The sequence below is a fragment of the Salmo trutta genome, chromosome 6 (assembly GCF_901001165.1).
Source record: "Salmo trutta chromosome 6, fSalTru1.1, whole genome shotgun sequence".
NCBI lineage: Eukaryota > Metazoa > Chordata > Actinopteri > Salmoniformes > Salmonidae > Salmo > Salmo trutta.
In genome coordinates this window covers 50,211,470-50,238,439 of record NC_042962.1, presented here as the reverse complement: position 1 = coordinate 50,238,439, position 26,970 = coordinate 50,211,470, and the positions used below count along the sequence as shown (strand labels likewise).

The window sequence follows — 26,970 nt, the reverse complement described above, 5'->3', positions numbered from 1 at the left end:
TTACATTTTCCTCTGTTAGATTAACTTGTTCATTTTTATGAGGAGTCTTTAACCCAATGGTAAGTGCTTTGACAAATAGCACATTTTGATCTCCTTCCATATTTGTCCAGTGGATTTGTGCCGGGAAATGGCGCCCTCTTCAGGTTGTCTTGAACGTGACTTTTTGGCGCCTTTTCTCTGCTGTTCAGTGTAATATGCTGCATCACTCACTTGCATTCCATCTGTTAACGGCGCGACAGACGTCTTTACACCAAAAAATATTTTTAGTGCCGACTTCATTGATGCAAAAGTCAGTACAGTACAAGCAGTCAAAGCCAACTGTTTCCCCCTACCATCCAGACAGGCAGTATCTAGCAACTTGAAAGCTAACACTGCATCCGGGAGAACCATGTCGTTCTTGCGCATCCTATTGTACCTCTGTTCGAAATCAATGACGTAGTCCGTTACTGCAACCGAACTATCTCTCGTAGCACTGTCAAAGTTTGAATATGTCTCATAGGCACGGTCTTTCTCTTCTTTAAGAAATACAGAATCCAGTGCTCTGATCAAAGTTCCCATACCATCATCATCATCGTTCAAATCCTCCAGGGATATTTCCAGTGCTGTATCTCTCGCTCTTCCCTCGAGAGATAATACCACCGCAAGTGCTTGCTTTTTCGCGTCCAGATTAGTAACCCGTGTCCAGATTCCAAGTTCATTTTTCCAACTTTCGTACGACCTCTTCTCGTCGAAGCGAGGTGGCACATTGTAGTTATTAGCCATCCTCTGCTACCAATGTTAACTCGAAATGACACAACGACAAGGTTCCAGTTTAACAAAGTTTACTATACCGTATGAACACAGTACAAGGTAGCCATTGCACTCTCGGCTAGGTCCATCAACGAACAGACGTCCTGCGCAGGCGCACTCTTGACTGAGCGATAACCCCGTAATAACAGAAATATAGGGATACTTAAAACATGAATTTAACAAGTAATCCCTGCTAACTGGGTCAGGAGATGGGATTGGAGGTGGTGAAATTGATTGATCAGTTTGTCAGAGAGGAAGTGTGTCCATGGTAACAATGCGTCCCCTAATCACCGTGGTAGATGCCATCACCAAACTAAAGCCCCTCTTTCTCCCTGTCACCTCTGACCCCCCCCCCCCATCTCATTCAGTGAGTGTGCCCAACCATTAAGTGTAACCAGGGTGTGTGTGTGTACCTGGACGTGCAGCCCCCAGGCGTTGCTGTACGTTCTCCAGGTGGTGGATGTAGTCTGTCAGAGACCGCTCGGCATCTTGGGACAGAACACTGGACGGAGCACGCTCAGAGGACAGGACCGGGTTGGAGTACACTCTAGGGGGTATAAGATAGAAGACAAGAGGAAGAGAGAAAATGAAAGAAATTAAATCTCAAGCTATGTCGGTAAGAGATTTCCCCTCAAATGAATGGATGTTTACGTTGGAAGGAGCGGTACCGGTTTTGCAGCCTGAAGGGTGATTTCATTGGTGAGACCACACCCTTACGGGTGGGGCTGCTGTCTCTAGTAGGTGGAGAGGAGTTGTGATTGGCCAGTGGCTGTTGTTGCCTCAAAACCTCAGTCCTGGAAGCTGAGAGAGAAATAGAAAGGTTACAAAAACAGTCGATGTACTTTGCCTGTGTGACCTTGGTAATCCCATCTTCATCGCTCAGGATGTCTCACACGCACCTGTGCTGTGTCTGATGACAGTGACAGTTGTTGTAACTCCTCTCCTGACGACTCTCTGCCACTTCCTGGTCAGGAACTTCAGTCTGGAGAAGGACATGGAAGGGCTAACATGCATGACACAATGACCCATTGCTCTAACATATAACACCCACCCGCACGAGCAATATAACCCACCTTGAGATGGCGATGACAGCTCGTACTGCAGCTCTGAAGCGTGAGAGGGGAGAGTGTGTGTGGGCGTGGGGGGGCGAGGGGTGCGCCCCCATCCGAGCGATAAGACAGAGAGTTGCCTGTTCACAGTCCTGAAAGCCCCCCAGCAGCAGCAGGAGGTAGCGCTTCTGATAGACCAGAGACTTCCTAAAGCTCTCAGCCCGTAGATAGAGCTGATACAGTCGCTGGAACTAGAGGGACAGAAACACAAACACAGGGTTAAAGGGACGTCAAGACAAGGGACTTCACACCAGACAATCCATGGGGACTTGCAGCCCAGAGGTCGAGTGTGTGTGTGCGTGAGTTTGTTAGTTTGCGCGTGTGGCTCACCTTGCTGTTGCCGAGGTCAGTGCTGGGTCGGTTCTCAGTCTCTGCCTGTCGTAGCTGTCGTTCCAGACAGGACAGGGTGTGTTTCAGGTTAACCCTCTCCTGACTCAGCTCCTTCACGCGGGCCGACAGGTCAGAGTTCTCCCTCGACAAACTCTCCCCCAGTGCCGAGGAAGACTGCAGGGAGAGAGAAATTGGTATCACGGTCCTTATAAAACTCATTTATTGTCGTCACAAATCCCCCCCAAACACCATAAATACATTTAAAACACTGCCGTGTAGCACGTCTCCCAGTGCTTCATGTTGCTATGCATGGGCCTAGCTATGATCAGCCATTTCTGGTACCTGGTGGTTGTATAGGGCTGTGCTGGTCTGGTCTGGCCCAGTCAAGGTGTTATTCTTGGGTTGGAGTGGGCTGGAGTTGTGCTGGCGTCGGTTGGACAGTCTCTCTGTGGCCATTTCCCTCTCCTCCCTCTCTAGCTCAGCCAGAGTCTGCTGGAGATCTCTCATCCTCTGCTGGTCCTGCTGCCGCAATAACTCCAATTCACACTGCAGAGAGAGAGGGAAGAGAAAACAGGAAAGGAAACAAGAAAAAGATAGCATATAAGTGGCTGAGACACTGTTGTATTACAAGTCAGACAGGCAATGCTAAAATGTGAAAATCTCACCAGTTTGTTGCTGGTTCGCTCGTGTCGCCTCTCTCTCACCGTCTGCTCCTGTCTCTCCCTCCTCCTCTCCCTCTGTTGCTCCCGCTCCCTCTCCTCATCATTGACCGATCGAAGCCTCTCCCTCAGCACGTTGAGCTCCACCCCTAAGCGACCAGAACGCTCTCTCTCCGTCTCCAATGCTCGACTAGCCTCCTGCTTCTGCTCATTGAGTGTCTCCATAGTAACTCGGAGGCAGGCTGCAGCATCCTGATCTCTCTGTGCCTTCTCTCTCCTCTTCCTCTCTTCCCCCTCTACTCTCCTCCGTTTCTGCAAAAGTTCCGCCCTCAGCCCGTCTGTCACGGTGGCTAGCTCCTCCCCCTGCCTCCTCTCATGCTCCAGCTGAGAGCGGAGCTCTGAGATGAACTTCCTGTCTCGGGACGCGTCCGCTTCTTGTCTGAGTGTGATGTCATCGAGACGCCGGGCGGAGCGCTCGCGTTCCTCCTCCAGTTCCTTCACGTGGGCGTCGGCTAGGCGGGACTCAGCCTCTTTCAGGAAGTGTTCCAGCCGACTCTTTTCCTGTGACTGGAAAGTGTTGAGTTGCCGGGCGGAACGGGCACACTCCTCCTCCAGCTCCTTGTGGGCATCAGCTAGCCGTGTGTCGAGCTGTGATTGGAGGAGGTGGCCGCGGGAGATTTCTATCTGGAGTTCCTGTCGGAGGTTACTACAGGTCGTCCTCTCCTGGTCCAGCTGACCCTTCAGGGTCACGACCTCTGATCTCTGCTGCTCCTCTTCCTTCTCCCGGAGGTGTGTGTGAGTTCTCTCCTGGTCCAGCTCCTGCTGTAGCTCCTGGACTCTGGTCTCCTCCCTCCTTACAGCCTCCTCACAGTCCTCTATACACAGCCTGGGAGAGGACACACACATCAGTATTTTTATTAATGTGTGTGCATATGGCAGTAGTATTGAGCATTGGTTTGAAGTGTTAAATGACCGCTAATTGGACATTTTATCAGTTAAACCTGAAAGGCACCATGTTTAACCTTGGTACCTTTCAGGTTTAACTGATAAAATGTCCAATTATAATCACATGGCAGGCAAGTCACCAAGTATGTATGTATACCTGAGTTTGCGGATCTCGTTTTGTAGTTCCTGCTGGGTGCTGTGGGAGGAGTTAAGTCGTTCTCTGCTCTCCTCTAGTTCCGCCCTCAGCCTGGATAACACCTCCCTTTTAGATGACTCCTCCCCCTGGGAGTGCTGCGGCTGCAGACCGTGTCTGTCTGCAGAGAGCAGACGCTCCACCACAACACGCTGCTGATCCTCCTGGAGAGATGAGGCAGAGCGAGGGAGGGGAGAGCGTTATTTAACCCTTTCAATTAAGCTAAGCAGATAGTGAAGCTTTTATTTTTTAAAAATTTTTTTTACAGTGTACAGGACTGCCTTGGTGGAGACCACTCCAAACACACACCTGCCTCTGTAGCAGTGTTTCCAGCTGACGGAGGAGGTGGATGGAGTCCATCTCAGGGTGGGAGGAGAGAAAGGCCTGCAGCTCAGAGCGAAGCCCTGCCCTCTCACAGTCAAACACACCCCTTACTGCAGCCTGCAGCCCTCTGCTCCAACAAGCATCCACCGAGTTCTCCTGTTAAAAAAACACACAGGAGGGTCAGTATGCACACATGCAGAAGTTAAGCACACATCTCACTCACACACACACACACACACACACACACACACACACACACAGGTCTCTGTGCCATCCGACAGAGCAGTTCTCTCAGAGCGATGACAGTTTCCTGTAACACCCTCTTCTCCTGCTCCCAACCCATTGGAGGAGCTTTAGAGTCTAACTGACAGATCGTCTGGTCCAATGAGAGGTGGTTAGAGGGGGCGTTACGCTGGGAGAGGGCGAGAACCCTGCAGCTCTCCTGGTACACTCTCTTCAACAGACCCTGGAAACACACACACACATAGTTTGGTATAGAGCTCATTTGTAACATTTAAGGTGTGTGTTCATACCTGTAGTTCAGGAGACAACAGTTCGTCATTGTAGCTCATACTCCCGGCGGCGCTGCCTGTGTGTGTGTTGGCTGCGGGGTTCATGCCTCGACAACGCAGGTACTCCAAGAACTGAACGTCCAGCCTCTCTGTCTGCTCCAACTCTACCTTGAGTCTTACACCGAGCTCTGAACTGACATCTACATGACCGAGAGAAAGAAACAGAGACAGCGAGGTTAGACACATGAACACAGACAGACAAGACCAACAAAATGACAGACAAACAGACTTACTGCTGCCATATCCATCACTGGCCCACTCCGTTGCGGACAGAGAAGAGGTGGAGCCAAGAGATGAGGGAGGGGCCATCAGGTCCAGGGCTTCCAGCTCATGCACCTGACAGGTGATAGAGGTTTAATATATATATTTGTGTGTGTGGACACTTTTCCCAACACTTTTTCCACCTACCTTGTCAGCGTCCATTGAGTCCAACATGGAGAGGTTGTCCGAGGCAGAGATGGACCCAGGGGAGTGGGTGCTGTGTGTGCCCAGCTCTGGGCTGATTGTCCCTTGGCAGGACTGGTCTGGCCTTCCCCTGGGGGAGGCTTTAGCCTGGAGCTCCAGGCCTGTGCTGTTTAAAGCACTGAGGTCAGAAAGTCTAGAACCGTGGAGAACAGAGGGGTGGAACCTGTCCTCTCTGGTTCTCTCCTCAGAACAGTCCAGTCGACGGAGAACCTCGGGAGAACTCAGGGACTCGTTGCGAGACACACTGTCCTGGAATCCTCTGGCCGTGACGTCTGGAGGAGGAAGATGATCACGGTCATCCAACAGCTCTGCACTCAGAGAAACACCAATGTCTGCGTAGCAGCTTGAATGTGTACTCACCCTTCAATGAGTGTGTCTGTCTGTTGTGCGGGTTGCAGGTCTGTCTGAGCTGCAGCAGTTCTCCTTGCTGATAGGCCAGCTCCTCTTCCTGCACGGCCAGGTCTTCCTGTAGGCCCCGGAGCTCCGCCTTCAGATGCTGGTTATTGGTTTCCAGGTCAGCCAGGGCCCGGTCCTTGGTCTGATTGACAGGTGAATGAAATAAGAGAAAAGTGTTATTTACAGTCCTTAAAAAAAAAAAATACATTTTACATGTGCAGTTTAAATGCGCACGCACACACACACACACAGTACCTGTCCCTCCTGCAGTAGTTTCTCAGCTCTCTCTGTGCTGGAGCAAAGACCCTCCTTCACAGCTGCTAACTCTGCCCCCAGGGCTTGATGCTCCGCCCCTAGTCTCTGTAGCTCCTCCTCCCTCTGTCTCAGGGCAGCGTCAGCCTTCGCCAGAGTCTCCTCAGCACACGTCTGTAAGAACAGCCTTCATCAATATCAACAGCACCATCAAATATGTAATCAGTCTTATTTGCACAAAATCTTTCTTGCAACCTATTATCCAGGGATTTAATTCATTCAAGAACAGCACTAAAAACCTTGAAGACAACAAGAAACATGTGCAAAACGCACACCAACACAACTCCCTTACCCTTCCTACCCACAATCTGCAGAAAATGCAGTGTACAACACTGAGCGACTAACCCTACTCAACACCATTATTTTCCCCAAACACAAATCTATAGCAAACTGTTCACCAAGAGTGTTTAAAATAAAATAGTGCTTGGCAACTCCCATTCCAGAACACATAGCAAGAAAACTGTACTCCATTCTCAGAAAGAAAGTAAATAAATGCCAGTGTGAAAGAACTTCACAACACGGAGCTGTTTTCTGACCACTCCTGACTTCCTCTTTCTGATGAGGTCACATCATCTGTGAGTAACACTCTTCTGTTGAGTGCCAACACATCAACATCTCATAGTTTCTCTCTTTTATGCCCACTCTTAGTCTTTCCCCCTCTATAAATATACCATTTAGCAGATGCTTTTTCTCAAAAGACTCAATCTCTCGTTCACTCTCTCCCTCTTTAACCATAGCCAGCTGTGGTAGAGGGAGCTGAGCTGACAGCAAAATACCTAAATAGTGAAAGCTACTTAGTGTTGCAAGTTAGGCTTAGACGCTAAATGGAATGGATTACTCAAGTTTGAATGAAAACATCAAAGGCAGGCTTCCAAAGCAGACAACTTATCCTTCCTGTGTCAACCTTTACCTACCAACTAATTCTACAAATAACTAATACTACTAAATATACCACTGCTCCTACTGGGCTAGAAAGAAATGTGTTTAAATTGATGCCACATGTTGAGTCAATCTGATTGGATCGACGCTGCCGCCACTTACCAGCACTTCCTTCTGAGCCTCCTCCTGGTTGGCTCGCCTCTCCTCTCGTTGACAGCTGACTTCCTGGAGGCAGGCCCTCTGAGAGCTCACTTCCTGCTGGAGGCGTTCTATTTCCTCTTGGAGTCTGCACTCCTTCTTCCGCAGGGCCTCGCGTTCTGACGAAAGTTCTGCCTTCGCCGTCTCGACAGCCACCACGGTCTGAAGAAGGGCTTCAGTCTCTTTCTCCCGCTCTTCAACCCTTGATTTTAGCTCCAGGACCAGGGAGTCTAGCCGAGTTTTCTCCCCTCGCAGGGAGTTTGTCTCCTTGGCAAGAGCCTGCCAGCGACCACTCTCCTCCACAGCTGCATCCCTCTCCTCCTCCAGCCCTTCTTTCCTGGCTCTCACCTCTTCAAGCTCAGCCTCTTTTAGAATGAGTTCTCTCTTTACCTCATCCCCTCTCTCCCTCGCTTCCCTGAGTCTCCTCCCCATCTCCTCCCCCTGTCCTCTGTACTCTTCCTCCTGAGAGAGCAGCAGTCTCTCCATCGCCTCCTTCTCTCCCACCGTCACCTCCAGCTGCCCCTGCAGGGCCTCCACACGAGAACGGAGAGAACAAGAAGAGGAGGAGTGGAGGAGACGCATCTCCTGCTTAAGACTGTCGCCCTTTCCTCCTCTCGGTCCTCCTCTCTCTGGTTGGGGGTAGTTGGCAGGTTCCGGGCTGGGAGCAGCCGAAGGGTTAACACTGTCGCCCTCTTGTGATAGGTCGCTGACCTCGTGGTAGGCGGGGCCAAGGGTGTTTAGCTCCGCCTGTAGCGTGCTGATGACCTCGTGAAGCCGCTCCTCCTCTTCCTGCTTGTCCTGACGCACCCTGATGATGTCACAGCGGAGGTGCTCCACCTGGGAGCCCAGGTCTTCAACTTCTGTCTGGAACGCCTGTAGAGAGACAGGGAGAATGGCTTCAAGTCCAGGCAAAAATAATGAGTTCCATTGTGTGTGTGTAGTGTGTACTACATAGAGGTTACAGTAGTTTGAATTCTGAGAGATTATGTCATTATATAACAGGGCTGGATTATGGAGGTCTGTGTGTGTGTGTACCGTGATGTCCCTGGCTGTGTCCAGCTCCAGTTCTAGCTTGTGTATCTCCTGGATCAGGTGGTCTATCTCATCATTCTTCTCCTCTAACAGAGCAGATGGGAGACTCTCCTCCTCTTTCTCCTCTCCTAGCTCTCTCTCCTCCAGGCGAAAGGTAAGGGCTGAAACGGTCTCCTGAACAGAGAGAGACACAGGGAGGAGATTTACAACACAGTAGGACCATCATTGTTGGCGTAAGAGAGGACTAACAAGTACTAGCGTGACTGAAACCTGTAGCAGACCCACTTTGAGAGAAGCGACTTGGTCGTGAAGCTGGGTGATGGTGTCCGTGTTCTGATTGGTCAGGAGCGCCAGCTGGAGTGTGAGGTGTTTTAACTCCGCCTCTTTTATGGTCAGGTCTCTCTGAGTCTCCTCCATTTGACCAACCAATGCACACACCTAGAACACACACGTTAACAAATTAATCCAACCAAGCAAACTAATCTTCTCTGGCCAAAGATCTCTATGCACTAGCAAGCAGGTAGCAGTGAAGCTCTGTTAGGCCTTCCACTAAAGCAGGTGTTGAGGTTGGAAACACACACACCTGTTGCTCCTTGTCCTGCAGGTCTTGCTGTGCGGTGTCCAACGTGTCTCGGAGAAGCTGGATGGGGTCGGGGGTGCTAGCATTGTTGTCACGGTAACAGTGACGGGTCTCGTCCAGTTTAGACTGCAGCGCTGAAATCTGGAGACGATTTGACAACTGCTGCTGCTGCAATGACTCCTTATCCTGGAGGGGGAGAGAGTAATTTAGTGTGTGAGTGTGAGTGTGAGAGTGAGAGAGAGTGAGTGAGTGAGAGAGTGGTAGAGTTTACCTGTGTGAGCTCCTCTTCTCTCTGCCGAGTTCTGTGCAGCTCCTGCTCCAGTTGACTGACAGCTCTGCTGCTCCCGGAGCTGCTTAGCAACGCCTGTTCCAGCTCCCTAATTCGCCCAGCCAGCTTGTCAATCTCCTCATTGCGCTCAGCAACCTCGAGCTGGACCTGTTGATTGGCTGCCAGCAGGGAGGTGTGGTCTTCTGTCTTGTCCCTGATGAGGGCTTGAAGGCTCTCCACCTGAGAAAGAACCACAGGGGGGGGTAATGTCAGTTGTCAGGGCTCCAGTTGCCGGGGGTACTATGGGGTTTCCCATGTTAAGCTGTACGACTGGTTTACTAAAGCCATTCCGGGTCTGCAGCCACTACAACTACTGAAGCCATGAGACAGAGCAGCAACACACAGCACAGAGGGATGGAAGGGAGGATGATAGAGCGAGATGGAGAAAAGGGGGATGGAGAGATGAAAAGGAGAGAGACGCGGCGGCGCAGGTGTGATCACAACACAGACACGGTAGGGGCATGCAGGGGAGTCGAGGTGTAGCTTTAGGAGTCACTGGTGAGATTCCATACCTGCAGAACCAAGTCCTCAATCTAGAGCATTCCATGAAATAAAACAAAAAGTCAGCAACAGGTCCATTCAGGAGCAGGAACTCAAACATTAGAAACATTCAATATCTATAATGACTCATCAGATATTGTCTTGACTAAACACTGCAGTATTAAAGACTTAACACACACCAATACACTAAGGTAAGGATGTGTGTGTGTCTTACCCGCTGGCCCTTGCTGGCCCCAGCAGTGTGTCTTGCTGGCTGTCTGAGCTGAGCCTCCAGACTTCTGATCTCTTGTTGGAAATCATCTCTCTCATGTTCCCGCTCCACTGCCTGCTCCTGGAGATAAACACAGAGATAAACTTGTGTGGGCAAGTGTGTGTTTTACACATCCATACATTTCCCCACAGCGTGACACTTACGTCTATAAACTGCCTGTTGTGTTTGAGCTGTTTCTCGAGGGCCTGGACGCGCTGCTGGAGGTCCTCTGATTGAGCCCTGTGCTGCTGCTCCGCCGTGAGGCCCTGGTTCTCCTGTTCCTCTAGCTCGGTCTCCAGAGCCCTGAGGCGCAGAGACAGTGAGCTGCGGTTTTTCTCCGCCTGCCGCTGCACACACAGCTTCTCCTGGGCCAGACGATCTGCCTCAACGAGGAGGCCTTCACTCACACACACACAGGTGGTTAGGAACACACACACAATCCTTCCAAACATGCACTTCCTATAGATAAGGGTAAGTATAGAATTGGTCAGGAAACAAACCCCAAAAATACTTGGCCACAAGTCATAGCAAACAAATACAACCACACAAAAAAACCATACTGCATAAATCGACTCACACACACTCATCCCCATGCCATGGACTCCGTATAAGAAATGAGACGGGGCAGTTTTTAAAACGCACAAACACACACAGGACTCTGAGGGACAAACCTGTGCCCCCCTCTATACTCTGACAGGACCCTACAGGGAGAACAGACAACTAAGAACTGGACTTAACGTGTACACAAAACATGTGCAACATAATCAACCCCAGTTTAGCTTAAACCACAATTTATCAATCAATCCCCTTCCTCACCCTTTTCTCTCTCTCCCAGTCCGGCGGTGAGATGGACCTTCTGGCGCTGGAGGAGACTGTGCTCCTCGCTGAGCTCCTGCAACTGCACCCTGAGGTCCTCCAGCTCATAGGTGAGGCCTTCCTTCTGGTGCAGCTGCACCCTGAGGCCCTCCAGCTCCGCCGTGAGGCCATCCATCTGGTGCAGCTGCGCCCGGAGGCCCTCCAGCTCCTCAACAAGCCGTTCTTCCTGAGCCTCCTTTTGTTGTAGAGATTCTTCCAGAGTTGCCTTCTCAGCCACATAGCCCTCCAACAGACCTACACAAAGGCAGGATACACACAGATACATGAATATCACCCTGTTTTTACAAAGATTCTAAAAACACATGGAGAGACACACAGTATCTCTACAGACCCTCAGCCTTGTGGAGCTCCAGCTGGAGCTTGCTCTTAATCCCCGCTTCCTGGTCCAGCTGATCCAATACGATCTGGTGTTGGAGCAGCATCTGGGAGGAGTCTGAACGGCCCTGGGAAAATCTCTCTTCCAGAGACAGATGGACAGAACAAGACTCCTCCAACTAGAGAGAGAGAGAGAGAGAGAGAGAGAGAGAGACCAAAAAAAAGAGAGCGAGACAGACAGAGGAACACAAAGATCAGTGGCTGAGCTTCATGCAAATTCAATGCATAGAATGTTGTGTTGACCCCCCACTAACCTCTCAAGCGTTCACTGTGAATTAAGCGATGACTCTGCATGCCGACAAGCTAGTGTGTGTGTGTGTTACCTGTGTGCTAGCGCGTGTGAGGAGCTCCAGGAGTGTGTCCACAGAATGGCGTAGTTGGCTGCAGGCTCCCAGGGCTGCTTTCTCTCCCAGGGCTGCTTCCTCTCCCAGGGCTGCTTCCTCTCCCAGGGCTGCTTCCTCTCCCAGGGCTGCTTCCTCTCCCAGGGCTGCTTCCTCTCCCAGGGCTGCTTCCTCTCCCAGGGCTGCTTCCTTTCCCAGGGCTGCTTCCTCTCTTCCAGAGTTTGTTTGGGACTCTACCAGTAGAAGGCTCTCACACACACGCTGAGAGAGATCTAGATCGCCTGTCGACATGTCTGCTACAGAAAGAGGAGTCAGATCAGGTATTACACACAGTTATCAGTCCTTTCTTCCCAAGTGTGTACTTGTTCACTTCCTGTCATAAATGTATCAAGGACACAGGTCCAGTTGTTAGATGCCACCCACCTGTCTCCTGATTGGTTGTTTCCTCTCCTGGCCTTTCACCCTGATCATGACCTCTGACCCCGACACAGGCGTTGACCCGGTGGCCAATTAGCTCCTCCATTGCCATGGTGCTCAGAACCACCTCAATCAGAACCTTCCTCAGCCTCTCATTGGCTGACTGGATAGTGTGCCTAGGGGTCAGAGGTCAAAGTGAGACGAGACCAACAAAACCACTCCATAAATAAAAAAAAATTAAAAACGAAGGCTTTTTAATTTTTTTTATGAAGCATACACACTCTAGCTGATCATTGTCAGGCCTACATTCATCCAGACAGCCTCACCTCTCCTCCTTGGCAGTGTGTAGGTCCTCAGTAAGCATGTTGAGGAGGTTGCCTCCCTCCTGACTCTCTCGTTCTCGCCGTTGAAGGAGTGTATCTAGGGTCTCCATCTCTGATCTCTTCCCCTCCAACTCCCCCTGTAGATTACCCACCTCCGCTCGCAGCTAGAGAGACAGACGGAGAGAAGTGTCATAGCACAGCAGTACTGATACAAAGACAGACAGACACACACCTCAGTGTGCAGCTGAGAGCCAGAGAGAAGAGAAACCAGAGACAGGAAACCAGTCATCACTAGACGTGATCAAAGAATTGTCCTCCCAGTCATAGGTACCACAGTTACATTCAACGTCACACTCCCTTTACATAACAGGACCAAAAGCAGAACCATGTGTCTTGTAATGTCCAATCAGAGAAAGAAAAATGGACAGTCTCCATTTTCAGTCAGCATTAGTTTGAGATTTGCCTGTTTAGCCTTCCAGGAAGCACTCTCACACACAAACGTAGAGCTACACAAACAATGGTGTAATCCTGCGTGCCTGGCAGGCAGAAGCTCTCTGCTTCAACACACACATTTAGTGGGAGGGAGTTGAAATCTGAACTCCCTCCCTCCTTTTACCTCCTATTTCTTCCCCCCCCCCCGTCTCTCTCGATCCCTTTACCTCTCCTTCCCAAAGCTTTTACTTGGCTCCTCTCTCCATCTCTTCCGCAGTCTCGCTCGTTCTCTTACAATTTCTTCCCTCTCTTTCTCCCTCCATCTAACAACCAACACTAGTTGCCTTAGCAACAGTCCCCCCCAATATCCCTTAAGATTAAGGAAGGGGGGGTGGGGGGGTAGTTGTTGGAGCACAAATACCCCACACTACCTGATCCATGGAACAAACACTATTGAAACAAACACACCCACACCCCTTGGGGAGGGGGGGGGGGGGGTCTAAAACAGCATTGGCATAGAACGGATTGTCTCTGTGAATAAGGTTGGATAGAAAGCAGGACTGACGTTCATGGTTAGCTTGGGAACTCTGCCGTGATGAACATACTGGGAGGAATGGATGGATGAATAGATGAATGAAAATCATTTTTGAATAAACAAATGGACAAATGTGCATGTAACTGAAATGCCATTATGCATGATGAGAGATTAGAGATTCCCAGCCAGACAGCAGAGTGTGTGCACGCCAGACAGAACACACACGGGATTAGTATTGAGATTAATGAGGAAGATAATCCCTTTAGAAGAGCCACAGGGCTGTGAGAGTGGGTTTCTAGACGTTAAGAGTGATAAAAAAACATCCTCTTTTTATTCTCCTCCTGCAAGTCTCCCACCACAATCATCCTCTTCCCTCTGTCTCCTCTACTCTTATATATCACCATCTTCTCTCCCATACTCTCATTTTCCTGTTTCCTCTCCACTCCTTCTCCCTTTGTGCCCCCCTCCCTCGGTCTGTTGATAGTTGGGCTTGTCTGGTCTTGCCCACAGAATTAATGTCATACTAACAGTGTGTGGTGTGTGTGTGTCAGAGTATGCGAGTGGTGGTTGAGCGATTGGAAATCCCACTCTGAGCTCATGCTGGCGCTCCACGCGCACCATGTCCTTTCCTCCCGCTGAAAACCGCTCTGGAGCACCATGTCCTTTCCTCCCGCTGAAAACCGCTCTGGAGCACCATGTCCTTTCCTCCCGCTGAAAACCGCTCTGGAGCACCATGTCCTTTCCTCCCGCTGAAAACCGCTCTGGAGCACCATGTCCTTTCCGCCCGCTGAAAACCGCTCTGGAGCACCATGTCCTTTCCTCCCGCTGAAAACCGCTCTGGAGCACCATGTCCTTTCCGCCCGCTGAAAACCGCTCTGGAGCACCATGTCCTTTCCTACCAGCTAAAAACCGCTCTGCTATTTGCTCCCTTCATTAAAATCCCTATTTAACCAACACCATTTATTTTTGTGACTACCTGGACAAACCATTTGGTTTTGAAACGAAACCATATGATTTGAATGAAAAGTATTATAATAAACATGAAAAGGTGAATTAAGAAGCACTCATAATTTCAAATGGACTACATGTCATATTAAACAGCATATAAACACTCTAAATAGGTCAGGAGACAGACAGGGAATCAAAGAAGGAATGGAAATGAATTATTAAGGCTATAGCCTACAAAGAAATGCATTGAGAACCATTTGCTAGTGCAAAAGGCTCGTATGGACGTAAAGCGTATCAAATCAGTATAGTGTAGAAATAGTGCATGTAGGCTGTGACTTACATAGAATTAAATAAAAAGGACTTATTAGTGACTTCATTTTTAGAAAGGCGAGTTTGGCCAGTCTGTGGTTTCAGGCTCATACGATGGTGTCTGGAGAGCAGCCCAGCAGCAGAGAATATCCACTGGGGATGCAGAGTTGTTTTTACTTTTCTATAGGTACAGTTGAAATCAGACGTTTACATACACATTAGCCAAATACATTTAAACTCAGTTTCACAATTCCTGACATTTAACCCTTGTAACAATTCCCTGTCTTAGGTCAGTTATGATCACAAATATGCTTGGGGTCATTGTCCATTTGGAAGACCCATTTGCAACCAAGCTTTAACTTCCTGACTGATGTCTTGAGATGTTGCTTCAATATATCCACATAATTTCCAGCAAAGCACCCCCACAACATGATGCTGCCACCCCCGTGCTTCACGGTCGGGATGGTGTTCTTTGGCTTGCAAGCCTCCCCCTTTTTCCTCCAAACATAACGATGGTCATTATGGCCAAACAATTCTATTTTTGTTTCATCAGACCAGAGGACATTTCTCCAAAAAGTACGATCTTTGTCCCCATGTGCAGTTGCAAACCGTAGTCTGGCTTTTTTTAATGGCAGTTTTGGAGCAGTGGCTTCTTCCTTGCTGAGCGGCCTTTCAGGTTATGTCGATATAGGACTCGTTTTACTGTGGATATGGATACTTTTGTACCGGTTTCCTCCAGCATCTTCACAAGGTGCTCGCACCTGCCCGCCCGTCCAGCATCACTACTCTGGACGGTTCTGACTTAGAATATGTGGACAACCACAAAAACCTAGGTGTCTGGTTAGACTGCAAACTCCCCTTCCAGACTCACAAACATCTCCAATCCAAAGTTAAATCTAGAATTGGCTTCCTATTTTGCAGCAAAGCCTCCTTCACTCATGCTGCCAAACATACCCTCGTAAAACTGACTATCCTACCGATCCTCGACTTCGGCGACGTCATTTACAAAATAGCCTCCAATACCCTACTCAATAAATTGGATGCAGTATATCACAGTGCCATCCGTTTTGTCACCAAAGCCCCATATACTACCCACCACTGCGACCTGTACTCTCTCGTCGGCTGGCCCTCACTTCATACTTGTCGCCAAACCCACTGGCTCCAGGTCATCTACAAGACCCTGCTAAGTAAAGTTCCCCCTTAGCTCGCTGGTCACCATAGCAGCACCCACCTGTAGCACACGCTCCAGCAGGTATATCGCTCTGGTCACCCCCAAAGCCAATTCCTCCTTCGGCCACCTCTCCTTCCAGTTCTCTGCTGCCAATGACTGGAACGAACTACAAAAATCTCTAAAACCGGAAACACTTATCTCCCTCACTAGCTGTCAGAGCAGCTCACAGATTACTGCACCTGTACATAGCCCATCTATAATTTAGCCCAAACAACTACCTCTTCCCCTACTGTATTTATTTAGCTCCTTTGCACCCCATTATTTATTTTTCTACTTTGCACTCTTCCACTGAAAAATCTACCTTTGTGTTCTACTTGCTATATTGTATTTACTTTGCCACCATGGCCTTTTTTGCCTTTACCTCCCTTATGTCACCTCATTTGCTCACTTTGTATATAGACTTATTTTTCTACTATATTATTGACTGTAGGTTTGTTTTACTCCATGTGTAACTCTGTTGTTGTATGTGTCAAACTGCTTTGCTTTATCTTGGCGAGGTCGCAATTGTAAATGAGAACTTGTTCTCAACTTGCCTACCTGGTAAAATAAAGGTGAAATAAATACATTTAAAAAAAGGTCCTCTGCTGTTGTTCTGGGATTGATTTGCACTTTTCGCACCAAACTACATTCATCTCTAGGAGACAGAATGCATCTCCTTCCTGAGCGGTATAACAGCTGCGTGGTCCCATGGTGTTTATACTTGCGTACTATTGTTTGTACAGATGAACGTGGTACCTTCAGGTGTTTGGAAATTGCTACCAAGGATGAACCAGACTTGTGGAGGTCTACAATTTTTTCTGAGGTCTTGGCTGATTTCTTTTGATTTTCCCATAATGTCAAGCAAAGAGGCTCTGAGTTTGAAGGTAGGCCTTGAAATGCATCCACAGGTACACCTCCAATTGACTCAAATGATGTCAATTAGCCTATCAGAAGCTTCTAAAGCCATGACATCATTTTCTGGAATTTTCCAAGCTGTTTAAAGCACAGTCAACTTAGTGTATGTAAACTTCTGACCCACTGGAATTGTGATACAGTGAATTATAAGTAAAATAATCTGTCTGTAAACAATGGTTGGAAAAATGACTTGTGTCATGTACAAAGTAGATGTCCAAACCGACTTGCCAAAACTATAGTTTGTAAACAAAAAATTTGTGGAGTGGTTGAAAAACAAGTTAATGACTCCAACCTAAGTGTATGTATGTAAACTTCCGACTTCAACTGTAGTCCTAGAGGTCTTTAGGTAAAATAACCCAATCAAAACAAAGCTCCTTGAACATGGGAACATGCCAGGCATATTCGGCCAAAATCAATTATGGTCGATTGTATGATGAATGAAACGTTTAAGAGATCCGATTCTTTGTTTATAAATACTTTGCTAGAATGACACTTCGATATCTACCCACCTACTTTATTCTTTTAGCATGTGCACGTAGTAAGTATACCATCATGCTTTCTCAGATTCTACAATGACTTTATTTGTGGACACTAACGTTACATCACCGCACTCCCCTCTATTGCTCCTCATCTTTAGAAGGCACCTTGATTTTGCACCTGTGTTTTATCAGTTTGTTTATGAAAATATTCAGCAAACAGACCGTAGCTAAAGCAAGGGGCTATAGCTGCACACAAGTAGACTTACAAATGCATGCTGGGCCGGGCATGCCCTGAGCTGGTGAAGTAAACACTAGTGGAGTGAAGTTGGAGCGGGGAAAAAGGCCGACGCTCCAGCCTTTGGGAATGTCGCTCCGCGCTCCAGTCATAATGGGCACGCTCAAATACTCTGGTGTGTGTGTTACCTGTGAGACCACGGTGTCCAGCTGTAGCAGTTGTGCAGTGAGCTGGCTCATCTTGTCGGTGTAACTTTGTTCCTTCTGCTCGTGCTCAGACCTGAAGCTCTGCCTCTCTTCTGCTAGCTCCGCCTCCTTCTGCTCCTCAAACTCCGCCTTCAGAGGAAAGAGATGCTGGTAATGCTGTCCAGACTGCCAGACTGCCAGCACTTCTGTTCTAGAACTTGTTCTAAAACTCACACCAAGGTTATTAGGTAACAGCTCTCCCTTTTCCAACGTTCAATGTTAAAACTGCAACCAAAAACTCCCAAGCTGATTCAGACTGACTAACTAACAGACTGCTAGCTCTCGCTCAGCCCAAATGCATATTAATTTTTTTTAAGTGTACAAAATAAAACCTTCTGCATCAGAGGATCAAAAGCTCAAATCCATCCCATTTAGCCACTGTTCACGTGGCAGTAACACACACCCACAGAAATATACACATACAGATACCACCAATAGGAAAAACACACCGTCCTATATGAACAATGGATGGTTGTGTAAATCTCATGGGACACTGGCCAAGCATGGGCTAACCCTAGTCTTGCTGTGGTGTACACGCATACATGCGCACACACACACAGAAAGAGACAGACCTCCAAAATCCAGCCCCATTATATAACGTAATCTGTCAGAATTCAGTTTCTCAGTGATCTACACACGGAGCACAATGGCAGACTACTGTGACATCAAGACAGGGAAAGGGGATAACTAGTCAGATGCACAACAATGCGTTCAACCCAAATGTATCCTAAAAGACAACCACCACTGTTACATATGTTCCTGTATAGTTCATTGCAATGTTTAAGGCTGATGAAGACCTCACGCCGTTTCCCCCGCCACCCTCTTCCTCTTCGGATTTGGTGGCTTCAAGCAATACTATGAATATTTCCTCTAGCCTGTCAGACAGCAAGTTCATTCCTCTTCCTCCACCTGTCATCCCTCCCTCTCTCCATATCTCTCCTCCTCTCACCTTCAGTTGGATGATCTTGTGCTGAAGTCTCTCCTCTGCTTGGGCCTTCAGAAGCTCAACCTCTTCCAGGAAGTGCAGCCGTTGTCGTGATGACGACTCCTCCAGCTCCCGGCGACACGCCTGTAGCTCTCTCGCAGACGCCCTCTTTAGCTCCTACACACACACACATACAATGACCCCTCGTCTAATACAGTGCGTGAACACACAATGAGAGAGTAATCCCTTCGCTTTTACATGCCATTAGAGACACAGTCAGCATTAAGACTACTGAGAAGGGGAATGGGATGTCCTGGGATGGTGTGTAAGTGTGTCAGACCTGAAGCTGCTGCTGATGCTGTGTGTTGAGTTGCTGTGTCTCTGAGGTGTAGGTGCGTGTGAGCTCCTCTAAGGCGGTGCAGTGCTGTTGCGCCAACTCCAAGACCTTGGGACAGACACAACCAGATCAAGCACACCTGAATGGATGGACAGATGCTCAGATTAATGGATAGACCAGCCAAGCGATGGAGGGATGAGTACCTTTTTCCTGAGGTTCTCCAGAGCCGTGTGGTGTTCAGCTTCTAAGGCCTCTTTCTGGATTGTCAACTCATTCTGAGAGAGAGAGAGCGCAAGAAAGAGAGAACAGAATTGTCTAATGAACATACAAGACCATTTTTTATTTTTTTTACTGTGGCGAATTTGCATCTTTCCTTGACATCAAATGACCACTTTGTTGTCTCACCTGGTGGGTTTGGCTGAGCTCTGTTGCCATGGCGCTAAACTTCTCCATGTGAAGCTGAGCCAGCTTCTTCCTCAGCTCCTCCCTGATGGACTGCTGCTCCAACCCATCACACTCCACTTCCTGCATATGCTCCGCCTCAAGCGCAGACTTCTGATCGCGCAGATTCTGAGATATGGGAACATTAAGATAAAATAGATGTGAAATGTAGAATATAGATATACAAGATTTAAAACAGTGTGTGTATGTTCTCACCTGGATCTCCCTCAGGTACGTGGTCTCCAGTGTGTCCATATTACCCAGCATCCTCTTCTCCAGCTCCTCCCTCTCTTCCTGATGCCGGTGTTCTAACTCCGCCTCCTGTGCCTCTAGCTGAGCCTGATTGGTTTCCTGTAGGACTGCCTCCAGGCGATCGAGCTCTGCCTTGCGTTTTGATTCAAGGCTGGTTTCCAAGACAACAAGCTCCTCCTTGTGTTTTGCTGCGATCGCCGTTGCCATTGCTTTGAGCTCAGCCTTGTGATTGGCCAACAAGGACTCCAGTTCTGCTTTGTGATTGGTTCGTAGTGTGTCCATGTCCTTCATATGGTTGGTCAGTAGCGTGATTTTCAGGAGTTCCATGGCGGCCATGTGTTCCTTACTCAGCTCCCCCAGAGAAACCTCACCCTGCTGGGCCAGACGTTGCTCCAACTCCCCCCTCTCCTCCTGGAACCTACACACACGCAGAACAGGTCAGCCAGATTCATTTCGAGACGGAAGGACAGATACAGAGCGTTAACTCGCTCTGTGAATGCATTCGTTTACTATGGGGCAAACTTTCACTAGCTCGTGAGAATCTCTGGTATTATATGAAATGCACTGCATTAACCTCCAGACCCCCCCCCTCCCCCCAGTCTCTTTGGGTGTTTTACCCCAGCCAGGTCCCACCTGTCCTGGGCTTGGATTAGCCTCTGGTCTCCCTGCTCCTGAAGGAGAGCAGTCAGCTCCTTGACCTCAGCAGCCATGTTGGACTTGGCCCTGGCCAGCTCAGCTTCGTACTGGGACTCTAGTCTCTGTCTCACTGCCACCGCTTGGGGGTCTGGGGGAGAGACATGTGAGACACAAAGGGCAAAGACCATACAGAAGTGACAGGAGAATAAGGGAGTTGAACTACATGAAACCTTTTCATGTACTTACTCTGGTTGTTGTCCAGTGAGGCTTGTAGGCTCCTGAGCGCCGCTCTGGCCTCCTCAATCCCTTTCTCCAGAGCGCTCCTTTCCTCTGCGTTCCCTCTCTCCAGCTCCTCTCTCAGGGCAGAGACCGGTGCCTCCTCCTCCTGGAACTCCTGTCTGAGCCTCTGCACCACCTCCTCTCTCCTCAGGGTCATCTCCTCCATCACTCGCTCCCTCTCCTCCTTACGTTCCTCTGCTAGTTTCACACCCAGCTCCTCAGCAAAGCTCTGCTTCAGCTAAAAACATCCGGGTCAACATACAGTCATTCAGGGTCAACATGTGGCAACACTCATTACGCTGTCACACATACTCACACAATGTTTGTACAGTTGAAGTTGGAAGTTTACATACACTTAGCTTGGAGTCATTAAAACTCGTTTTTCAACCACTCCACAAATTTCTTGTAAACAAACTATAGTTTTGGCAAGTCGGTGAGGACATCTACTGTACGCATGACGCAAATAATTTTTCCAACAATTGTTTACAGACAGATTATTTCACTGTATCACAATTCCAGTGGGTCAGAAGTTTACATACACTAAGTTGACTGTGCCTTTAAACAGCTTGGAAAATTCCAGAAAATTAAGTCATGACTTTAGAAGTTTCTGACATCATTTGAGTCAATTGGAGGTGTACCTGCAGATGCATTTCAAGGCCTACGTTCGGACTCAGTGCCTCTTTGCTTGACATCATGAGAAAATCAAAAGAAACTGGCCAAGACCTCAAAAAAACAATTGTAGACCTCCACAAGTCTGGTTCATCCTTGGGAGCAATTTCCAAACACCTGAAGGTACCACGTTCATCTGTACAAACAATAGTACGCAAGTATAAACAACGGGAACATGCAGCCGTCATACCACTCAAGAAAGAGACGCGTTCTGTTTCCTAGAGATGAACGTACTTTGGTGCAAAAAATGCTAATCAATCCCAGAACAACAGCAAAGGACCTTGAAGATGTTGGAGGAAACCGGTACAAAAGTATCTATATCCACTGTAAAACAAGATCTATATCGACATAACCTGAAAGGCCGCTCAGCAAGGAAGAAGCCACTGCTCCAAAACCGCCCAAAAAAAGCCAGACTACGGTTTGCAACTGCACATGGGGGAAAAGATTGTACTTTTTGGAGAAATGTCCTCTGGTCTGAAGAAACAAATATAGAACTGTTTGGCCATAATGACCAATGTTATGTTTGGAGGAAAAAGGAGGAGGCATGCACGCCGAAGAACACCATCCCAACTGTGAAGCACAGGGGTGGCAACATCATGTTGTGGGGGTGCTTTGCTGCAGGAGGGACTGGTGCACTTCACAAAATAGATGGTATCATGAGGGAGGAAAATGATGTGGATATATTGAAGCAACATCTCAAGACATCAGTCAGGAAATTAAAGCTTGGTCGTAAATGGGTCTTCCAAATGTACAATGGCCCAAAGCATACTTCCAAAGTTGTGGCAAAATGGCGTAAGGACAACAAAGTCAAGGTATTAGAGTGCCCATCAAAGCCCTAACCTCAATCCCGTAGAAAATGTGTGGGCAGAACTGAAAAGGCATGTGCGAGCAAGGAGGCCTACAAACCTGACTCAGTTACACCAGCTCTGTCAGGAGGAATGGGTCAAAATTCACCCAACTTATTGTGGGAAGCTTGTGGAAGGCTACCCGAAACGTTTGACCCAAATTAAACAATTTAAAGGCAATGCTACCAAATACTAATTGAGTGTATGTAAACTTCTGACCCACTGGGAATGCGATGAAAGAAATAAAAGCTGATAAATCATTCTCTACTATAATTCTGACATTTCACATTCTTAAAATAAAGTGGTGATCCTAACTAACCTAAGACAGGCATTTTTTTCTAGGATTAAATTTCAGGAATTGTGAAAAACTGAGTTTAAATGTATTTGGCTAAGGTGTATGTAAACTTCCGACTTCAACTGTACGCACTTGCTGTGAGTGTGTTTCTCCAGTGTGTGTGTGTGTACCTTCATACTGTGTGAGCGTAGCTCCATGTTGTGTGTGTCAGCCACGGCAGCCAGTGGTCTCTCCAGGTTCTGGATCATAGTCATTCTGGTCTGCAGCTGCTCAGAGTGACACCACATCCTATGCGCCACCTCCACCTGTTCACATCACATTAGCAAACCTACTCCCACTGGAAACTTAACAGAGCTTCGATTCACAGAATCTAATTCATTCACTATCATCATTCATACCTCCACCTGTCTGGCAGCCTCCAGGCGCACTCTCGTCAGCTCTGTGTGGAAGAAATTAGAGGAAAAGGATAAATTGACGGAAAGAGAAAATATTTTTATATGTTGAAGAATATTCCAATTGCTTGTGTGTGTGTGTGTGCGTGTGTGTGTGTCCTTATACCTCTGACATGGCTGTCTGACAGTTTGGCGCAGAGTTGTTCCATCTCGAGGGCGTGGCGAGTCTTCAGCTCCTGCAGGTCGCCACAGTAACGATCAGTCAGCATTTTAAATTTACCGGACATTTATTACATTTGCCGGACCAATATGCATTGGGTGCGTAACCTGATTAGGGCATCCACCCCACAGTGCTCTGAATTCCAGAAATCCCATTTAGACTCAAGGATGCAATGGCTTGTGTCCTTAACGAATTCCGATGCGCAATTTGAAGATGTTAGAATCACTGTCCACATTTATTTTTCCTCAGCCAACAACAGCAAAATCACAAGCCTACGTCAATTTACCATTTCACATAGAAGAAAAGTTTGTTCTGTGCTAGAAAGAAATAGCCAACCCCAAACAGACTCTGGGACAGTGGTGGGTTGATAAATCACAAATTCATACAACCAGTAGGCCTAGGATACATCCCAAAAAACGTTCAAAAGAAATGAGGCTCATGCGACAGATCAGAACATTTAGCTTAAAATGTTGATCAACTATTATTTCTTTACATTCTAAGCGCAGCAATGCGCACAAGGCAGTAGGCTACATGTGAATGTTCATTCCATAATGCAGTTAGCAGAAAACACTTGTCAAAACGGCACCGCACATGCCAGCGATTTCAAAGGTTGAAAATATCCGTTAGAAACGTAGAAAGAGGGGAGATCTAAAGATGCAGCAACTAGCATGGGTTGCTAATATGACTAGGATTGTGCCTTTGGCTACTGGACAATGAATGTTGATTTGAAAACCAACATAAGAGAAATAGGCTTCTGGTTTCAATTGCATATGGAAGTCTTTATAAAATAATTGCATGAACATTTGGTTGGATTTTGGCTATACTAATTTGAAGCAAGGTAAGACATGCGTAATAATATGTAGTTTCAAACAATTAAGTTTGAAAAATGCATACTGCCTCCATTGCACTGCCTCCAGTGCATCTCAAAGTGGTGTGTGACACACTGATGCCTGCCTAGTTGCCTATGCACTTGAATGGTGAATGGGAAGCGTGCTTCAACTACCAGATGAGAAATAATAAGCTATTTTTAAATCGTGGCCATCAAAACTGCATTAAAAACTGTTGCACAATGATTGGGTTTATAAAAGCACGTTTCACTCCACCGGTAATAAACGAGCGGTTTGATGATCTGTAGCAGCAGCTCTCGCGCAACATCCACAGATCTTTCAATCGATGAATACCGCCATTTTGGCCTGTGGGATTTATTTATTTCTCCCAGACAATTGGCCAAGGCCACTTTTATATATCTGCTTACCATGATGTTTTTTAGGGGGGCCAAAAGCTGGCTATTACAAGTTAACGGTAAAACCCTGGTGTGTGTACCTGTAGCAGCTCCTCTCTGTAGGACAGGGCCATAGAGGACCGTTGGTTAGACAGTTCCTGAGTGTGTCTCTCTTCCAACTGGATACGCAGCTGGTCAAATGCCTCCTGGTGTTTCTCCAGTTTCAGTGTGATCTCAGCCAGAACATCGTTCCTCTCCTCCTCCCCTCTCCCTTCAGACAAGAAACTACACACACACACACACACACACACACACACACACACACACACACACACGACAGCGGTCAGTAAGATGGCCCACAACTGGCCCAGGCTTATAGATTGTGTGTAATTGGCGGCTGGTGGGAAGATTAGCTGAGCGAGGCCTACTAGCATTAGCATACCTAGCATCCTGGGTCTTGAGTACAGAGTCCTCCAGGGCTCCCTCCACCAGTCTCAGCTGCAGCAGGGCTCTCTCCTCCCGGTAGCTCTCCTCTGCTACTCGCAGACGCTGCTCAAAGTACCTGACCGGGTACACATTCATGGGGTGTAAGTGTGTGTTCACTTGCATGGGTTTACATTGGTGTGTGTTCACTTGTATACCTTGTGCATGTACCTACCTGAATAGGTGTGTGTAGATCACATTCAGCTGCATAGGTGTGTGTGTGCGTGTACCTCTTCAGGTTCTCAAGCTCGACCTCGTTCTGCTCATTGATCTCCCGCCTCTGCTCGTTAAACTCCGCCTTCAGACGCCCGATGTCATCCACCCGCGACGAACGAGCGAGCAGCTGCTCCTTCAACTCTGGAAAGAGAGGCGAGGGAAAATGAGAAGGTATCTGAAATTCTGTTGGTTGACTAATCAAACCAATTTGCACTACTTAACAAATGATGTTCTAGCATAGGTCCAGAGTGTGTGTGTGTGTGTGTGTGTGTGTACTCACCTCCCAGTTCCTGGCGGCTGGTCCTCGTGTTGTCTAGCTGAGCACAGAGCTGAGAGACCTCCTGGTCACAAGTCTGTCTCAGAGTCACCTGCTCCCCATGCAGACGACACACCTAGAAGACGGGGGAGAGAGAGAGTTTAGGAAAGGCAGCATCCAAAGCATAAAGCAAATCTCAGAAACAGAAGTGTGTGTTCACCTCCTGCTGTAGCTGCCGTGTTTGCTCCTCTCTCTCCTGCAGCAGCACTTGATATCTGGACACCAGATTCTCTATTGCGCCTGGAGAGTAGCAGTAACACATTCATAACATCCTTATCACGTGTTTATAACATCCTTACAACATATGGACAAACTCAATAACATATTCATAACATCCTTATCACGTGTTTAGAACATGCTTACAATATATGGACAAACTCAATAACAGTTATGAGTTGACTCACGGGCAGCAGCGTCCCTGTCGGTCCTGGCTTGGCTCAGCTCCCCCTCCAGCCTCTGGAGCTCCTCCAGGCTAGCCCCGGCCTCGGACAGATCTGCCCCAGTCTGGGTGAAGGCTGCCTGGGTAGAGGAGAGTGCTACCCAAGCCTCTGACAGCTGTGTCTGGAGCTCTGACTGGGCCTTCTCTGACTCCTGCTGCCACCGGGACCTCAAGGCCACTATTTCTGCAGCCTGCCGCTCCTCCATGGACACTCTCTCCTGGGAGAGACGACTCTCACACTCCTGCCTCAAAGCATCTACACACACAACGACAAACATAGTCACCAATGACAGTTTACTCGATCAGGTCAGATGAAGGATCCATTTGTTAAACAGAGCTATGCATTGGAGCATCTGAGTGACAAGGCCCTACTCTACTACCATCCTCCTCACCCATGTTCCTGTGATACTCCTGCTGCTCTCGCTGGATCCGCTCCTCACTCTCAGCTATCAGCCTCTCCACTTCAAACTGCTGTCTGGCCTGCAGCACGGCCCTCTCCTGGGCCCACTTCTCCCTGAGGGAAGCCTGGAGCTCGCTTAGAGAGGCCTCCCGCTCCCGCTGCAGGTTGGCCTTGGAGAGCTCTAGCTGGGTCGTTTGGTGGTTGGTCAGGCTCAGACGCAGCGCCTCCAGCTCCAGGGCCTGTTGGCTCTATAGAGCGATAGATATAAAAAAAAATTTAAAAAAAGAGGTAGGTAGGGGGCAGGGTTTCCATTAGGAAAATGTGACGCCGGACATTTGAAGGAAGCATTTTAATTTAACGAACACATGAGAAATTTACCTGACCCATATGCATTGGGTGCGTGACCTAATTAAGGCGTACACCCACGATGCTCAGAATGACAGAAAACACATTTTGATTATGCTTATTCATTTTAAAGATCGCTCTGCCATTTCCTGGTTGCTAAAATTCAAATAGTTTGCTTAATTTCAGTTTATGTAATAAAGCAAGTAAAGTGTAGAACATCATTGTACCAGCTAAACCACTGAAATATCTTAATGGGAAGCATAGAAATAACGCAAATAAAACAGCTCTACCACTTCTTAGACTTGCTTTCAATGACAATGACAGATCTCTAACACACATTTCTATGAGAATTTGGTCAGGTCTCCCAAAAAGTTACATATTGCAACTTTAACAGAACATGCAACTTGAGGATGCAACGACATGCATCCTTACCGAAAACCGATGAGCACTTTGGAGATGTTAGATTACCTGTCACAATTACAATTCCTCAGCCAACAAGACGAGTAACGAAGAGCAAAATCACTAGCGTATGTCAATCTTGACCATAAAAGTTAAGATATTCTATTGGTCAGCTAGTCGTTCTGTGGGAGAAAGAAAAATACTATTCCAAGCAGACTCTGGGACAGTTGTGGGATGATAGATCCCAAATTCATACAACCAGTAGGCTAAGCGACATAAAAATAAACGTTAAAAAGCAATGAGGCCAATGCAACAGATCTGAACATTTAGCGTAACATTTGAATAAACTATTATTTA

At 47.9% G+C, this 26,970-nt stretch overlaps 1 protein-coding gene across 1 annotated transcript in view; it reads right to left on the bottom strand.

Annotated features, from left to right (window-relative positions):
- LOC115195139 (pericentrin) overlaps positions 1 to 26,970 on the bottom strand; it is a 54,187-nt gene that overhangs the window by 4,674 nt on the left and 22,543 nt on the right. The window contains exons 11-55 of the mRNA XM_029754945.1: positions 25,862 to 26,117; positions 25,435 to 25,725; positions 25,191 to 25,270; positions 24,995 to 25,106; positions 24,729 to 24,855; positions 24,458 to 24,577; positions 24,117 to 24,300; positions 22,740 to 22,809; positions 22,580 to 22,620; positions 22,352 to 22,486; positions 20,340 to 20,610; positions 20,091 to 20,241; positions 19,422 to 19,875; positions 19,170 to 19,334; positions 18,968 to 19,039; positions 18,768 to 18,872; positions 18,452 to 18,604; positions 17,446 to 17,592; positions 12,198 to 12,358; positions 11,878 to 12,047; positions 11,437 to 11,750; positions 11,070 to 11,232; positions 10,679 to 10,972; positions 10,027 to 10,259; positions 9,827 to 9,943; positions 9,055 to 9,291; positions 8,787 to 8,969; positions 8,489 to 8,641; positions 8,207 to 8,377; positions 7,136 to 8,044; positions 6,038 to 6,208; positions 5,747 to 5,924; positions 5,330 to 5,658; positions 5,155 to 5,257; positions 4,883 to 5,061; positions 4,609 to 4,815; positions 4,335 to 4,505; positions 3,990 to 4,189; positions 2,894 to 3,773; positions 2,571 to 2,774; positions 2,229 to 2,402; positions 1,863 to 2,089; positions 1,689 to 1,771; positions 1,458 to 1,590; positions 1,203 to 1,336 (exon numbers count right to left, since the gene is read on the bottom strand). Of these exons, the coding sequence (XP_029610805.1) occupies positions 1,203 to 1,336; positions 1,458 to 1,590; positions 1,689 to 1,771; positions 1,863 to 2,089; positions 2,229 to 2,402; positions 2,571 to 2,774; positions 2,894 to 3,773; positions 3,990 to 4,189; positions 4,335 to 4,505; positions 4,609 to 4,815; positions 4,883 to 5,061; positions 5,155 to 5,257; positions 5,330 to 5,658; positions 5,747 to 5,924; positions 6,038 to 6,208; positions 7,136 to 8,044; positions 8,207 to 8,377; positions 8,489 to 8,641; positions 8,787 to 8,969; positions 9,055 to 9,291; positions 9,827 to 9,943; positions 10,027 to 10,259; positions 10,679 to 10,972; positions 11,070 to 11,232; positions 11,437 to 11,750; positions 11,878 to 12,047; positions 12,198 to 12,358; positions 17,446 to 17,592; positions 18,452 to 18,604; positions 18,768 to 18,872; positions 18,968 to 19,039; positions 19,170 to 19,334; positions 19,422 to 19,875; positions 20,091 to 20,241; positions 20,340 to 20,610; positions 22,352 to 22,486; positions 22,580 to 22,620; positions 22,740 to 22,809; positions 24,117 to 24,300; positions 24,458 to 24,577; positions 24,729 to 24,855; positions 24,995 to 25,106; positions 25,191 to 25,270; positions 25,435 to 25,725; positions 25,862 to 26,117 (9,412 nt within the window). The remainder of the gene's footprint in view (positions 1 to 1,202; positions 1,337 to 1,457; positions 1,591 to 1,688; positions 1,772 to 1,862; positions 2,090 to 2,228; positions 2,403 to 2,570; positions 2,775 to 2,893; positions 3,774 to 3,989; positions 4,190 to 4,334; positions 4,506 to 4,608; positions 4,816 to 4,882; positions 5,062 to 5,154; positions 5,258 to 5,329; positions 5,659 to 5,746; positions 5,925 to 6,037; positions 6,209 to 7,135; positions 8,045 to 8,206; positions 8,378 to 8,488; positions 8,642 to 8,786; positions 8,970 to 9,054; positions 9,292 to 9,826; positions 9,944 to 10,026; positions 10,260 to 10,678; positions 10,973 to 11,069; positions 11,233 to 11,436; positions 11,751 to 11,877; positions 12,048 to 12,197; positions 12,359 to 17,445; positions 17,593 to 18,451; positions 18,605 to 18,767; positions 18,873 to 18,967; positions 19,040 to 19,169; positions 19,335 to 19,421; positions 19,876 to 20,090; positions 20,242 to 20,339; positions 20,611 to 22,351; positions 22,487 to 22,579; positions 22,621 to 22,739; positions 22,810 to 24,116; positions 24,301 to 24,457; positions 24,578 to 24,728; positions 24,856 to 24,994; positions 25,107 to 25,190; positions 25,271 to 25,434; positions 25,726 to 25,861; positions 26,118 to 26,970) is intronic.